The 15,639-nt window shown below is 39.7% G+C and overlaps 1 protein-coding gene across 5 annotated transcripts in view; it reads right to left on the reverse strand.

Annotated features, from left to right (window-relative positions):
- Nucleotides 1-15,639, reverse strand: part of PLD1 (phospholipase D1) — a gene marked incomplete at its 5' end in the record, with an annotated part of 202,545 nt that overhangs the window by 115,019 nt on the left and 71,887 nt on the right. For 2 of the 5 annotated variants that reach the window (XM_079923385.1, XM_079923388.1), the window contains one exon: nt 1,878-2,005. In XM_079923385.1, the coding sequence (XP_079779511.1) occupies nt 1,878-2,005 (128 nt within the window). Of the gene's footprint in view, nt 1-1,877; nt 2,006-2,488; nt 2,797-15,639 lie in introns of those variants that run through there. The other 3 variants (XM_079923387.1, XM_079923384.1, XM_079923386.1) reach the window with 3 other exon arrangements.

The following is a 15,639-nucleotide window of genomic DNA, read 5'->3' on the forward strand; positions in this document are numbered from 1 at the left end:
CACAGCCCGGCCAGGGTGGCCCCAGTCTGGGCTCTCCACTGCCTGAACCCTGCCAGAAGACAAAGGCAAGGAAGCCTTGGGGGGACAGAGCACAGGGTGGAGAAGGGTGGGAGGAGGAGTGGGAGGGGCAAGTGGGAGATCTCCTGCTGGGGAGGCGGGGCAACATATGTCCCTCAGGGTCGTCATGAGAGTGAAAAGAGAAATGCCTAACCATGAGCCGGCACACAGAATGCATTCAGTCATTAGAAAAGTGTCATTTTTATTTACCTGAAATCACATTCAAACTGCATGAATTTAGTTCATATTTCTTAGTAAACTAAACACTAAGTAGGATAAGGAAGCTCCTTAGCTTTCCTACACAGACTAAGATTTAAAACAGAACTTGAAATTAATATAATATTGTAAATCAACTATACTTTAAAAATTAGGATCCAAAGGAAAAATGTTAATATATATAAAAAAAGAACAGAACTAAACTCACTTGACCAACAGAAGAGTGTGAGCAAAGAGAAGTCCCTGGTTTGGTGGCTTAAATATTTATCTTCACAAATAACATGAGCAGATACCTAGTAATAATAATAATACATAGTATTATACAGTATATACTTGTATAATACAATATATAATTTTCTTATATTATACTATGTTTTATTATTATTAAACCCTCATAACAAACCTAAAAGGTGTGTCCTATGATACCTATTATTCAGATGAGGATACGCTGAGAAACAGAGAGTTTAAGTAAATGGCTGAGGGTCACAATGCAAAGACAGGAATTAAACCATGTGGTCTGGCTCTGGAGTCTGTGCATTTAACCTCCACATGTTATCACCTCTCCATCTAAATGCTGGTAGGCGAAATAAGAAGGCAAAGGTCATTTTAGAGACATTTCTTGGTAGGTTGTGTTCAGTGGTGTATCAGGGAGATATGGACCCAACTCACAGGAAGAGCCTGAAGGAAAGCTGAATACCGAGGTGGCTGTAAACTAGGAGCCGGGACATGCACAGGTAGGTCAGGACAGAGCGCGAGGCAAGATCGTCAGGAAGCGGGCAGCACGTGCCATCCTCCAGAGCCTGCCCCCGGCGGAAAGATTATTCTACACCTCCCCGGAGGCAGGAGCCAATGGCTGCCTTACTCTGCCAGGGCCAGAGCTTAACTCAAACGGACCAAGGCCACCAGCCTGTGTCAATGTTCTCTACCCTCAGACTTGACAAGTGTGAAATCCAGTCAGTAACAGAGCAAACGCAGCTACCCTAACAGCTTCTCCTAGTCCAATCCCCTTCAAAAGAATGCAGGTTTGCTTGATGAAAACTCTACTCCCAATGCCTTTCCAGAGCTTAAAGAGAAAACGTGAGTGAAGCTTAAGGGATGGTGTTAGGAACAAGTCAGAAGGGCAGGGTATGCCAGCAGAACTCTCTCAGCAGCACTTCTGGGCAATGGCACTGGCCAGTGCAGCCTCCTGGCTTTGTTTCTTTCAAGAGCCAGGTAGTATCATTATTTTCTTGCTGAACAAGCATTAGGAAAGCTAAACTTTTCCCTGGCTTACATCTGGCATTCTAGGTGTTAGAGCAATGCCTCACAAGTCCACATGGAACAGAAAACTGGGGAGAGGCCCTTCGCAATTTATTAAACTTACAATCTGCCTTAAGTGCCTTTTTAAAAAAGCATTTTCCAGAATGGGGAAACAGATGAATAAGAATAAAGACTAAATGAGAAGGATGCAAAAACTTGAGAGGTGATGAGCACTCAGAAGTGATAAACAAAAACACAAACCGAAAGTTAAAAGCATAGCCATAGCTAGGAGGAAGGAAACTGCAAGGCAATGTGTTAAATCGTATATATTGACGGATACAAGTTGAGTCTATAAATGCTCTGACCCTTTTTGTAGATGTTAAGCGCTCCACTTCCAGAACTTGAACTTTTATTGGGCAGCCGGAAAGATACGTCTGTGTATTAGGCTCCTTAAATCCTTGAGTCTTATAAATAGCAGAGAAAGGGATATACACTAAAAAATAAATAAGTAAACAAAGTTATTTCAAGAACACAATGATATTAGCATAACTTGCTTTTTACAGGCATCTTTTTCTTTTTCTTTTTTTTGTTTTTGTTTTTGTTTTTGCGGTACGCGGGCCTCTCACTGTTGTGGCCTCTCCCGTTGCGGAGCACAGGCTCCGGACGCGCAGGCTCAGCGGCCATGGCTCACGGGCCCAGCCGCTCCGCGGCATGTGGGATCTTCCCGGACCGGGGCACGAACCCGCGACCCCTGCATCGGCAGGCGGACTCTCAACCACTGTGCCACCAGGGAAGCCCCAGCAGGCATCTTTTTTAAGAATCATAACGTGCTACAACAAGAAAACAGCTAATGAAAATGAGCTCAGAGTTGTGACATCAGCAAGGATGATCAATCATCTGCCGGTTATTTCAAATCTGTGCTCTGCCAAGCAACCTGATACACTCTCTTCTCCTCGCTCAGACCATCAGTCTTTACCTTCCCGTATCCTGGGATCGCTGGGAGACACTTCGTAGTCCACCTCCTCTCCCTCAAAGTGGAGCTCCCGCGTGTCCAGATTTTCTATCAAATTACTCATGTCAGCAGCAATTTTCTGCAGTGCAGAGGTATTTACTCTTGGCTCATCTTTCAGTGACATGTTGGCTTGAGACAGGGTAAAAGCAAAGGAAAGAAGAAAAGGGTTACAAGACTTATTATTTTGGTCAAATAGAAAAAAGAATGCAATAATGCCATTTGCAGCGACACGGATGGACCTAGAGATTGTCATACTGAGTGAAGTTAAGTCAGACAGAGAAAGACAAACACATGATATTGCGTATATGTGGAATCTAAAAAATCGGTACAAATGAACTTATTTACAAAACAGAAATAGAGTCACAGGTGTAGGAAACAAACTTATGGCTACCAAGGGGGAAAAGGGGAGGGAAGGGATAAATTGGGAGATTGGGATTGACGTATACACACTACTATGTATAAAATAGATAACTAATAAGGACCTACTGTATAGCACAGGGAACTCTACTCAATACTCTGTAATGACCTATATGGGAATAGAATCTAAAAAAGAGTGGCTATATGTATATGTATAACTGATTCACTTTGCTAAACACCTGAAACTAACACAGCATTGTATATCAACTATACTCCAATAAAGATTAATTTTTTAAAAACCCAAAAATCCTATTTTACTATTTAAATCCAGGCTTAGGTATAGCATAAGGAAACAAGTCAACTAGCTCTATGTGAGCCCCAGTTACCTCAAACAACCTTTTAATTTATTTTGAGTTTAACATTTAAAGGATTCCTAGCTTGTAAATTAAATTGGAATGAGATACTTACTTGTATCTCAAGTAAGAAAACAAGCAAGAAAAAGACACACCACATTGACTAAATGCCAATATTATCTTTCATCTGATTTTATTAACTTGGGTAAGTGAGGAGAGACTCAAGGTAGATGGGTTTGGGAATCATTATCCAGAGAAAAGGAATTGATTCTTGACTCTAACAAATACATGGGAAGAAAGAATACCAGCTAAAATAAGCAACTTTGAATATTTTCTACAGAAAATTTAGGGTATTTTACAATAATTTCAAGATGCAGATTTAAAAAGTATTTTTATGTAGCATAACCTTTCTACATTTCCCCTATAGGTGATATCCCCAGCAAACCATATACTATCTTTTTGAGATATGAGATTTGGCCATGACTTTACGCGAGTTATAGTGACGTACCTGTCCTGGAAGGTAACCAATTAGTATACCTATTCTGAAAGATACCAGAAGTGCAAGAACTGCACTTCTCTCCTTTTTTAGGAAAACTGGTTCTATTTCATTCTGACATTTAATAACACAGGTCATTGCACATCAGAACCCAGGAAAGAAGAGTCCACAGAGATTTTATTTTTCATTTAAAATACCAAGATTTAAGCCTTGAATGCTGTCACTGGAGTTGGCTAAAAAATCGGTACAGGCTGAAATAATCTCTCCGTTACAACCAGACCCAAAAATGCGAGGGCTTCCGTACCAGTAACTCCTCCACATACGTTCATTTATTACTGCAAATCACAAACATTTACAGAGTATCTACCACCTACTCACTGTGAGATGGAATGAGTGAATATGTAAAGACACTGGTTCCCACTATTAAGGAGTGCCTGATGTAGGTGATGGAGATATGCTACACGACCCCAAATTCATCCCTGGCCTCCTCCACGGTCTTGGCCTTCCTGAGAATGGCATGTGCTGAGCGGAAAACACTTAGCTGGGTTCTCTCCTACAGGTGCTATCAAGAAGCAGGGGTGGGCTGGTCTCTGTGAGAAATGCTAGGACAGAGTCTTGGGCAGACTTGGGGAGCCCTATTGTAACTCAACAAGTCTCTCAAACCTATACTAACATGTGTGGTAGAAAGAGAAATTGTATGGAAATACAAAGATGGGAGTAGAGGAGGGAAGTTCTGGTTTGGCCAGGCATGTAAAATCAATATGTCTAACCTCTTTGTGAACTGTGTAGTCAATCACGTTTCCTCCCCCATGTTGGCTATAAGGAAGCTTGGAGCCAAATTTGTGGCCTCCTATTAGCAAAATATAGGACTAGCCTCGCCTATATCACTTCCCTTCAACTTTCTCTCCCGCTTCTAATTCATTTTATAATAACAGTTAATGTGTACTGATTGCTTACTATCACCTGGCTTGGTGATAAACCTTTATATACCTCATCACATTTATTATCAATAATAAATCTATGAAGGTTTGTTATTTCCATTTCGAAGAAGACAGGATTTGTCATCGCCTCTTTATAGATAAGGAAACTGAAGCATGGAGAGATCAGGTAATTTGATGAATACTTTGGACAATCTGTCCAAGGTCACATAACTAGTAAGTGGAGAAGGGATTTGAAACCAGGTCTCTCTGATCCAAAAGCTGATGTTCTTAACCATGGCCTTTAACTTCTGTATATTTTTTGTAGATATGTAAGTGCCGCTAGAATAGATGGAAGTTTTAGTAAAACCAGTGCCCTTGAGCAAGTCCCTTTAGAAGCTGACTCAAATGCAAAGAAAAAGAAATGAATTCTTCTTGCAGCTCAGCCGTTTAAGCTCAGGGCTCTGGTTTCCTCCTCTATAAATTAAGGAGGCTGAGCCATTTCATCTCTAGGGTCCCTTTAACACTAAAACACTAAATGTAAATAAAAGATGCTATAAATTGTTCAGCTTCCCCTTATAATGTAATCAAGTTAACCCTTCTCCTATCCCAAGAAATTAACTGAAGTAGTTTTTCATATGAATTCATATTCACGGATTCATTCTCATGGAGCCATTGCCATAATTAAAACATTTATTTCCTTCCCTCTCAGTTCAACAAATACTTATTAGATGCCAACTATGAGCCAGGGTTTACTTTATTTAAAATACAAGGTAATGAAAAACTTAGAGGAAATGAAACAAGGAAAAACAAGTAAGACGTTACATCACATCATTGCTGCTTGTGAATTTGTCAAGATGTTAGGTATTTTCCATTGATTAAACAGTCTAATGGCTAACTCAGTTAACTTTCTCAGCATAGCAAAGGAAAACAAGGGTTACTCCAAATGACTTTCCTTTTGGACTGTTAATGTTAAAAATGCATGTTGAATTTAAGATATACAGAGAACAGAGTAATTTATACATTGCAAGCTAATTGGAATAAATAGTCATTGGATCAAGCTAAAAAAAAATCCTATTTCAGATCAGGAGAACAGAAGGATATAAATTTGTGAAAAGCTTAAGGAAGAGTGAGAAAAGAAACAGAAAGGAATCCTCTTATCATTTACCCTCAAGTGTTTACTATGTGCTAAGCACCATTTGAGCTCAGTTATGTTATTTAGTACCCATAACGATCCTACTTGGTACTTAATGATTCTGAATTATCTGCATTCAAAACTTTGATTATTTAGTTAAATAACTTGTCCAAGGTCACTCCAGTTGTGTCAGTGTTGAATTTATAAAGCAGATTTGTCCGGCTCTGAAATCTCATGGACTTGGTTATAGAGGTTCGTAATTATTGATTTTATTTTGTGGGCTTGAATGTCTATAAATTGATCATTTATATGAAGTTGAAGTTCCATAACAATAGATACTCTTTAATCATCACCCTTTGAAGGGATCCTCCTGGTTCCACTGTCATTACAATTAAGGAAACAACACATCCTGACAGCATCCTAAACTTTATCTTAGCCTTTTATTTTTATGGTTCATAATATTTTATAAGGTTACATGGAATTTCAGTTGACTCAAAGGCTTTGCAGATTTGTTTATGCTTTTGTGAAGACCTTACCATTTTTATTAATGGGAAATGAACCAAATTATTTGTCCATTACTGCCTTCACTTGAGTGCATGGTTGCTTTGTGTTGACTTTTCATCCAACAAGTGTATTGCTGGTTTCATTCTTGAATATGAAGCTGTAAGGCCACCAACACTCTTATGCTGTCAAATCGTAATTTATTAGTCCATGTTTTCTTTCATCTAAAATAATATATAATGGTCGGTGAGCAGCTGTCACAGTTACAGCCTATCTTAACCAGCAATGCGATAAGGTCTTGCAGTGTTTACACTTGAGATAGTGTCATTGATTTTGTTACCTCCTTATAAAATTATACTGCAAGATCATTATCTCTTTTGGTACCAAGTAGAGACGGTGCCCATGGAGCAATAACAGCAGCTGTGTTTTATTTCTATTTGCATCTGTATCCGGGAAGTAAATACGCTTTGTTTTTTTCTGGGGTTAAATACTAGAATTAAAATTCTTTGCAGGGAATATTTAATTACCTCCAGTTATTTACTGGTGAAATCAGAGAAATTTAGAATTTCTTTCTGATCTTAGTTTTCAACATGATTGGGAAGCAGAACATCAAAGGGAGCAGATATTTTCCTTCCCAGATACATGCATAAACATTGCCTTAGCCAAAGTACAAGAATAATAATATCAACTATAACTATTAACATTAAAATATTAACATTAGCTAATATTTGCTGAATATGTACTACCTGCCACGCACTATACAAAGAGATTAATCGCATGATCTCATTGACTCCTCACAACAACCTTAGGAGCTGGGTCTTATTGTTACCTCCATTTTCAAGATGAGAGGTTTAGAGAGTGTGGGCAACTTGTCCAGGGCCACATGGCTGGAAGTGATAGAGCTGGACCTGACCCTGCTTGATCTGACTCCAAAGTCCAGCTCTTTAACCAGCCGGAGGTGGAACTGGGGGTGGCAGGACGGAAGGACACTTTTACTTCTTCACATAGTCTTAGAATAAAACAATTCAAAAAGGAACAATAATAACAAAAAACACCCCTCAACTTTCATTTTGTGAAGATGACTGTGATTCACTTCTTGCTTCCCTTTCTAACGTAAGTTAGAAAGTTTCCCCCATATTTTTTCCAATATGTGATGTTTGTTTACCAAGGGAAATAAATGCAATGGATTTCTAAACCAAAAATCACACTGTATGACTATGAAATGAATTATACTTAGATCATTTAAAACCAAACTGAGTCATGGGAATTTCTTGTCTTCCCATTTCTCATTTTGATGAAATTAATTGGCAGATCCATACTACGTAACCTCCCCCAAACATATTATACAGCAGTGATTTGTACGGAACTGATTTGATGCTCCCTGAAATGCAAAAAATTATAAATGTGTTTTCAAGTACTAAACTCAATCTCCAGTGACATAGTAAGCCTTGGATAATTATTTTTGGAGTTTAGCTGACTTTGAATAAAGTAAATGATATTATCATATTTTACATTCCAGTTTATATATTTTGAGAAAGTAACATATCAAAAAAAAAAAAACAAAGACTCAATGTTTACTTGGATCTTTGAATTTTTTAAAGAGAACATCGGTTCCACAAATATCGCTGGAGGGCTTATCATGAGCCTTGAATAGATAATTAAATGTCATCGGTGTAGAGGACAGGTCAGATGACCTAAGTTCATTCTTTCCTTATTATCAGCGTAACCTGGGCAACTAACAGCCTCCAGGGTTTCTCCTCTGTAAAATGCAAACAGGACAGCCTTGCTATTACTTACATGGTTCCAAGAGATAGACGTTTAATTCACAAACACTACCCTCCTTTGGAGCTTCATATCTAATTTGGTCTTGAAGCCCCCAGAGCCCAGCAATCTCCCACTTTCTCATCCTTCTTTCTTGGTTTCATCCCAAAGCCCCCATGTGGCCTAGCACTGACTCTGCTTTTTTCCCTGGGGTGTCGAGATTGGAGACTATGGTGCTAAATAATCTGGACTCCCTGTGTCCACAGAACAGAAGTTGGAAATCATGCTCTCTTTTTTCCCCTAGCTAAAAATAAAGCTGAATCTACAATTACAAAAGCAATTTTTAGCATGAAAATCAGTTCTCAGTTCTCATGATTTTCTCTAAATCCTTTGACCTCCTTGGATGGCCTCTGTTCTCTGCCATAAGCTTTCTTAGTCATTTCCCTTGACGTGTTCTAGGGTTAAATATTACCCTCTTTGCAATAGTATCAGCTTCTTCTAGTTCATCTCAGTCATATCTTCGAATTCAAACAGATATTTCATTTCCAGAGGCAAATACAAGTGTTAAGAGAAACTGATGTCTGTTTCAAATATGAGTGGATAGGAAAATATTAGGTCATTTATTGAGTACCCACTCTGAGCCAAGCACTGAAGGCACATTACATGTATCACTTCTAATCCTCAGGACAATCTCATTTAGAATCCAAGACATGGAGCCACAGCACCTTACTGAGGCTACAGAGTTGTAAGCGGTGGGGCTGGTCCCAGTGCATGGGCTGCCCCCAGATGGCTCCCTGGCCTCTGCCGCTGGCTCAGCGGAGACCCCCATCACCACCACTCTCACCTCTTCTCCTAATGCCACCAAACCATCTTGGCTTCCTCCTGGCTGAGGGCAGGGCTTCAGCACAGTGTCCAGGGTGCAACCCAGCAGGAGCTCTCACGGCTCCAGCAACCCAGCCCCACCCACCTCTGGCCAGACTGACAGAAGGACTGGCTCATCCTGAGGCTTCTGAGGAAGTTCAGCACCAGGGGCTGGAACCTGGCTTCCTCAGGAGTTGTGTGTGTGTGTGTTGGGGGGTGGGGGGAGAAAGAGGGGGGCGAGGGGAGCGTGGGGAATCAAGCCACACAACCTGTGAGCATGGAAGACGTACCCCTCTCCCCTCTCCTCGCCTGCCTGTGCTGAGCACACTGGTCCCACACAGCCAATCTGGAAGCTGTCCTATGCGACCAAGCCACTGTCTGATTTTGGGCCGGCCAGGTAATGCACCACCTCCCATGCTTTCCTGCCTCTCTTCTCTTCTCCCCTTCCTCTTGCTGCTCTTAGTAAAGCCTACCTTAGCTCAGGTTCTATGATCCAGGAAACGAGCGCTCGGACAGTGTTAGAACCAGCATGAACCACTGAGCCATCTCCCCTCTTGCAGAAGTCCATTTTGTGCTGAAGTTAACAGTAATGATAAAAAGCAATAGTAATGGTAACAATACAAAGTAAACTCGAATAGTGCTTACCATGTTCCAGGCAGTGATACGGGTGTTTTGCATGCATTAACTCAATCTGCCCTCACAAAGGCCCTATGGAGCGGGTGCTATTCTTATCTCCTTTTTCATAGACAGGGACACTGAGGACACAGACAGCTTAAGTGACTTGCTCAAGGTCACACAGCAATCTGATGGCAGTCAGCCTGGTTTGCTCCTATTTTTGCCTTACTAACCTGGACTTTAGTACTCAGTTTCCTCATTTAAAACTGAAATTAGGGGCTTCCCTGGTGGTGCAGTGGTTGAGAGTCCGCCTACCGATGCAGAGGACATGGGTTCGTGCCCCGGTCCAGGAAGATCTCACATGCCGCTGAGCAGCTGGGCCCGTGGGCCATGGCGCTGAGCCTGCGCGTCTGGAGCCTGTGCTCCGCAGCGGGAGAGGCCACAACAGTGAGAGGCCCGTGTACCGAAAAAAAAAAAAAGAGGGGCCCTCTTGACCTCAAAGTTTGTTAATAAGTTTATTAGATATGATGAGTGAGAGACTTTGTACAGCCACTAAATTGACTTAAATCCAATAAGGATCCCAAAGGAAAAATTCTTCTTTATGAAAAGAAAGATAGGGTAGGGGGAAGGGTAAGCTGAGACGAAGTGAGAGAGTGGCATGGACTTACGTATACTACCAAATGTAAAATAGATAGCTAGAGGGATAGCAGCCGCATAGCACAGGGAGATCAGCTCGGTGCTTTGTGACCACCTAGAGGGGTGGGATAGGGAGGGCGGGAGGGAGATGCAAGACGGAGGGGGTATGGGGATATATGTACACATATAGCTGATTCACTCTGTTATACAGCAGAAACTAACACACCATTCTAAAGCAATTATACTCCAATACAGATGTTAAAAAAAATAAAAATAAAGAAAGATAACTAATATTGCTATACACTGCGGTCAAACTTCTAAAAATAATATCCTTCAGTGTTAAATGAGTACTCAATTTTTCATGGCCAAGAATAGAATATGCATGCATTGTGATGGGGCTTTAGGAGAAGCAGCTAACTGCACTTAAATTTATAGAAACACTCTTTATTCTGGCTAACAAATTATGTTAAGTGATATAAACATTTTTCTTACTAAGGGAGATTTAGAACACCAATGATTCAGTAGGTGAGCAATATATGAACAAGATAAATATTTCTCCAGGATAATCTCTATTAAAATGACTTTAAGAAAAAAATTCTTTCACTGGCTCAGAATAGTAAACAAAGATTTTTTTATTGAGCACAATGTTGCTTTTGATTAGAACACATGTTGATCAAGAATCTATAGGAATTCCCTGGTGGCGCAGTGGTTAAGAATCTGCCTGCCAAAGCAGGGGACGGGGTTCGAGCCCTGGCCTGGGAAGATCCCATGTGCTGCGGAGCAACTAAGCCCGTGCGCTACAACTACTGAGCCTGCGCTCTAGAGCCCGCGAGCCACAACTACTGAGCCTGTGCTCTAGAGCCCGTGAGCCACAACTACTGAGACTGTGTGTCACAACTACTGAAGCCTGCACGCCTAGAGCCTGTGCTCCACAACAAGAGAAGCCACCGCAATGAGAAGCCCACGCACCGCAACGAAGAGTAGCCCCCGCTCACCGCAACTAGAGAAAGCCCGTGTGCAGCAATGAAGACCCAACGCAGCCAAAAATAAATAAATTTATAAAGAAAAAGAATTTATAGATATTAATTCAAGGGTTTTAATATAATCATTTCTACTCTTGGTTTTTTCTTTCTTAAAACTGTTCTTCGCATCTTATGATGGCCATCCCATTTAACTAGAAGAAACTGTGTTCTCACATACAGACTTTATCATTAAAATTCTGTCCAGCTGTGTAAAATTCTGTGATTCCTTTTTCTCACTGTCCTCCAAAGGAATTGGCAAACAACCTCCATTAGTGTGAGTTTAGGCAGCACGGAAAGTATTTTCACTGATAACCCATGAATTTCACGTATGAAAAGAATGAAACTGGCAAACATACATGTGTAAACTCCAGACATTTCTCCAGTGCCAAAGAGCTCTCAAATTTTGCCTTAACTGCTGGGAAACACAGCAAAATCTGAATTTTTTACTCATCTATATAAGTACCGAAAAAATTTGTTGAGACAGAAGAGTACCATGGAAGGTATGTGATTTGTGAGTCAAACAGCTTGAATTCTGATGTTCCTTATGCTGAAACAAGTTACTTATAGCTCTTTAAAGTCTCTGTTCTAATGTGTAAAGTGGAGGTAATACTATTAAAGTAAGGAATTGTAAGACTTTAAGTGATATAAAGTGAGTAGCTTAGAGCTTGGGCTATAGTAGATGTTGAAATCATGTCAGTTCCCGCTACGCTGTTAGCTATTCTAAGAGCTACAAGTCCTCTGTCCAAAGTCCACGTTATCAGTGTCAGAAGTCAGTCCCCTCTTGAGTACAGCAATTAGCAGCCAGAGTAGTATTCTGGGGGTGGTCTATTTGTTTCCCACTATAGAAGACACTGCTGCAGATGTCTGAAAACAAAATGGATTAAGCTAATGCAGGTGCCCATTTCCCACTACAAACATGGAACTGCTTAATAAATTGTAATCATTTTTTGAAAATACTTAGTCAAGGATAAAAACAGAGGCAGCAGCAACAAAAACAATAATGAGGAAAGGCTTCCAGCTTCCGAGAGTAAAGAAATAAAGTCAGGTGGGTATACTAGAACTAAAGCTAAAGGGACCCAAAGGGCTTTTTTTTTTTTTTAATTTTTACTGAAGTATGGTTGCTTTACAATGTTGTGTTAGTTTCTGCTGTACAGCAAAGTGAATCAGCTATACGTATACACATATCCCCTCTTTTGGGGATTTCCTTCCCATTTAGGTCACCACAGAGCACTGAGTAGAGTTCCCTGTGCTCTACAGTAGGTTCTCATTAGTTATCTATTTTATACATAGTGTCAATATCAGCTTTGCCCAAAGGGTTTTGATCATGGATAAAAGGTCTGGGATTACTCTTCTGTCCCCAGGTGACTGTCAGGAGACATGATCCCAGGACTATGGGAGGCAGGGGCCTAAAGGTGGGACTTCTACAAAAACACGGAGCCTCAAAGAGCTGCACAATCTGTTTCAAAGAGACTCTGGAAACCACAAAATAAGAAACTTTATATAAAAATTATCTGGGGGTTTCCCTGGTGGCGCAGTGGTTGAGAGTCCGCCTGCCGATGCAGGGGACATGGGTTCGTACCCTGGTCCGGGAAGATCCCACATGCCACGGAGCCTGTGTGTCCAGTGCCAGTGCTCCGCAATGGGAGAGGCCGCAACAGTGAGAGGCCCGCGTACCGCAAAAAAAAAAGAAAAAATTATCTGGGATCACAACTTCCAGCTTTCAGTAATAGAGGTGTAGCTCCTATTAGGTCAGCCATCCCACAGATGATGACTATAAATTCTGGACAAAATGTATAAAATAGCTGACTGAAGAACAATCAGAAAAGCAAGCAGAAACCAGAAAGGAATCAACATTTGGAAGAAAGTAATGGCACTGTTTTTGTCTCAGGGCACACCTAGTCCATGCCAAGTGGGGTGCCTAAAACTCAGAAAGAAAATCCACAATTGTACTGGCTTGAAGACCCAGGAAACAGTTTCAGTGGCAATTACAACAGCTTAAAAGTAAATTGGGAAATCCTGGAAAGGAGAGAGCCACACAAAGGGAGCACCAAGTTCTGCTTAGGCTGATCCTTGAACCATGTAGGAATGGGATACACTCCAAAGCACTTAGATAGTACTAAAATGACTTCAGCAGAGATTTTTGCTACTGCCTACCACAGGAAATATAGAGTTTGAAGTATGAGTCCAACCAAGTTAAGTGCCTCCTAAAACAAACAAATAAATGAACTCTTGAATAGAATATAACTGAATCCAAAGTCTCTAGAATATATGTTACAATATCATCTAAACTTATTTGACATAGAAGAAACAGGAAAATGTGATCCATTTTGAGGAGAAAAGTCCATCAGTGGAGGCCCATCCTGAGATGTAGAAATTAACTGACAAAGATTTTAAGGCAAATATTATAACATGCTCAAGTATGTAAAGGAAAATATGTTTCTGATGAATGAGCAAGTAGAAAATCTCAGCAGAAAAAAAGGAAAATCCACTGGATGGGCTTAACATCAAAATGGCAATGACAGAGTCAGTGAACCTGAAGACAGATCCATAGAAATTATCCAAAGTGAAGAACAAATAAAGGGGTAGAAAGATTTCTAAAAGACGAACAGAGCCTCAGTGACCTATGTGATGATATCAAAAGATCTAACATTCACATAATTTGAGTTCAAGAGAGAAAATGAGGGAAAAAAAGGTTGAAATAATGGCTAAAAAAGTTATCAAGTTTGGTGAAAGACAGACATAGAGATCAGACTTGTAGTTGCCAATGGGGAGAGCAGGAGGGAGAGGGATAGACTGGGAATTTGGGGTTGGTAGATGCAAACTACTACATTTAGAATGGATGAACAGCAAGGTCCTACTGTAGAGCACAGGGAACTATATCCAGTCTCCTGGGATAAACCATAATGGAAAAGGATATTAAAAAAAGAAGGTGTATGTGTGTAAAACTGAGTCACTTCGCTGTACAGCAGAGATTGGCACATCATTGTAAACCAACTGTACTTCAATAAAAAAAAGTTTGCTGAAAGAAATAAATACAGACAGAAGAAGTTTGGTGAATCTCAAGCAGGAATAAATGCAATGAAAAGCACACCTAGGGATATTAAAGTCAAGCTGCTGAAGTATAAAGAAAGAAAATCTTAAAAGCGGCCTGAGAAAAATGTCCTGTTAATATTCAGAAAAACCAAATTAATGACATTAAACTATCATTAGAAACAGAGTCCATAAGACAGTGAAACAACAGCCTGAAATTCAATAAATATGGAACTGAATAAATGAGTATATGTTGCTTTCCCCAAGCTAATCTACTAATTCAAATTCCAAAGAATTTCTCACAGAACTTGACAATATGATCCTAACTTCATAACAGAAAATAACTAAGAATAAGCATATAAGTCTTATCCAACCAGATATCAAGAATATTATAAGCTAGAGAAACTAAAATAGTACAGTACTGGCACGGAAACAGACAACTAGAGCCAAACAGAGAACCCAAAACAAACCTATGTATACATGGGTTCTTGGTGTATGATAAAACTGGCATGAAAAAAAGTTAGTGAAGAAAGCATGAACTCTTCAATAAACAATGCTGGGACCATTGGAAATTCATAAAGAAATATAACTGGAAATTTATAAAGAAATAGAAAATAAAATTAGTTCCCTAGCTCACAGTTTCCATAAGAACTTCCATGTGGATTAAAGTCATAAAAAGTATTATAAAGATGTAAACCTTTGCAATAAAATATAGAAGAATGTCTTTATGACTTCAGGGTCAGGGATGAATCTTAAGACATGAAAAGCACAAACCTTAAAGGAAAAGGTAATAAATTCAACTACACTAAAATTTAAAATTGCTAGGCAAATGGCAAAATTAAAAGGCAAGCCCAGATTTGGAGAACATACACATAGAATATATAAAGAATTATAATTATAGAAGAAGAAGATCCAAAACAATAGAAAATAGGCCTGGCAATATATAGGCAATTCACAAAAGATAAATTCTGAATTTCCAGTGAACCTTTAACGTTCTCAACCTTTCCAGTAATCAGGGAAGTAATATTAAAACAACAATAAGATACTTTTTCAAATCCATTAGATTAGTAAAATTTTTGCAAGTCTGAAATTAAAATGTATTGGTAAGGTACTAGACCTCTCATTCACTCCTTGGTAGAAGTATGAATTGAAATAACCTTTTGGAAAGCAATTTGGTAGTATCTAATAAACTTGAAGATGGTATAACCTACTGCCCAGCAATTCTTCCTCTAAGTATATTCACAAAGAACTCATCCATGGGAGTATAAGAAAACATATATGAATGGGCACTGAGGCAGTGTTCATAGTAAAGGAAACTCGACAATCAAAATGTTCATTCATCAGAGAATGGATAATTGGATTATATTTTTAATAAGACACTATACAGCAGAGAAAATAAGTGGATCAGAACTACATGTATCAACATGAATA

This window comes from Stenella coeruleoalba, assembly GCF_951394435.1.
Source record: "Stenella coeruleoalba genome assembly, chromosome: 5".
Classification (NCBI taxonomy): domain Eukaryota; kingdom Metazoa; phylum Chordata; class Mammalia; order Artiodactyla; family Delphinidae; genus Stenella; species Stenella coeruleoalba.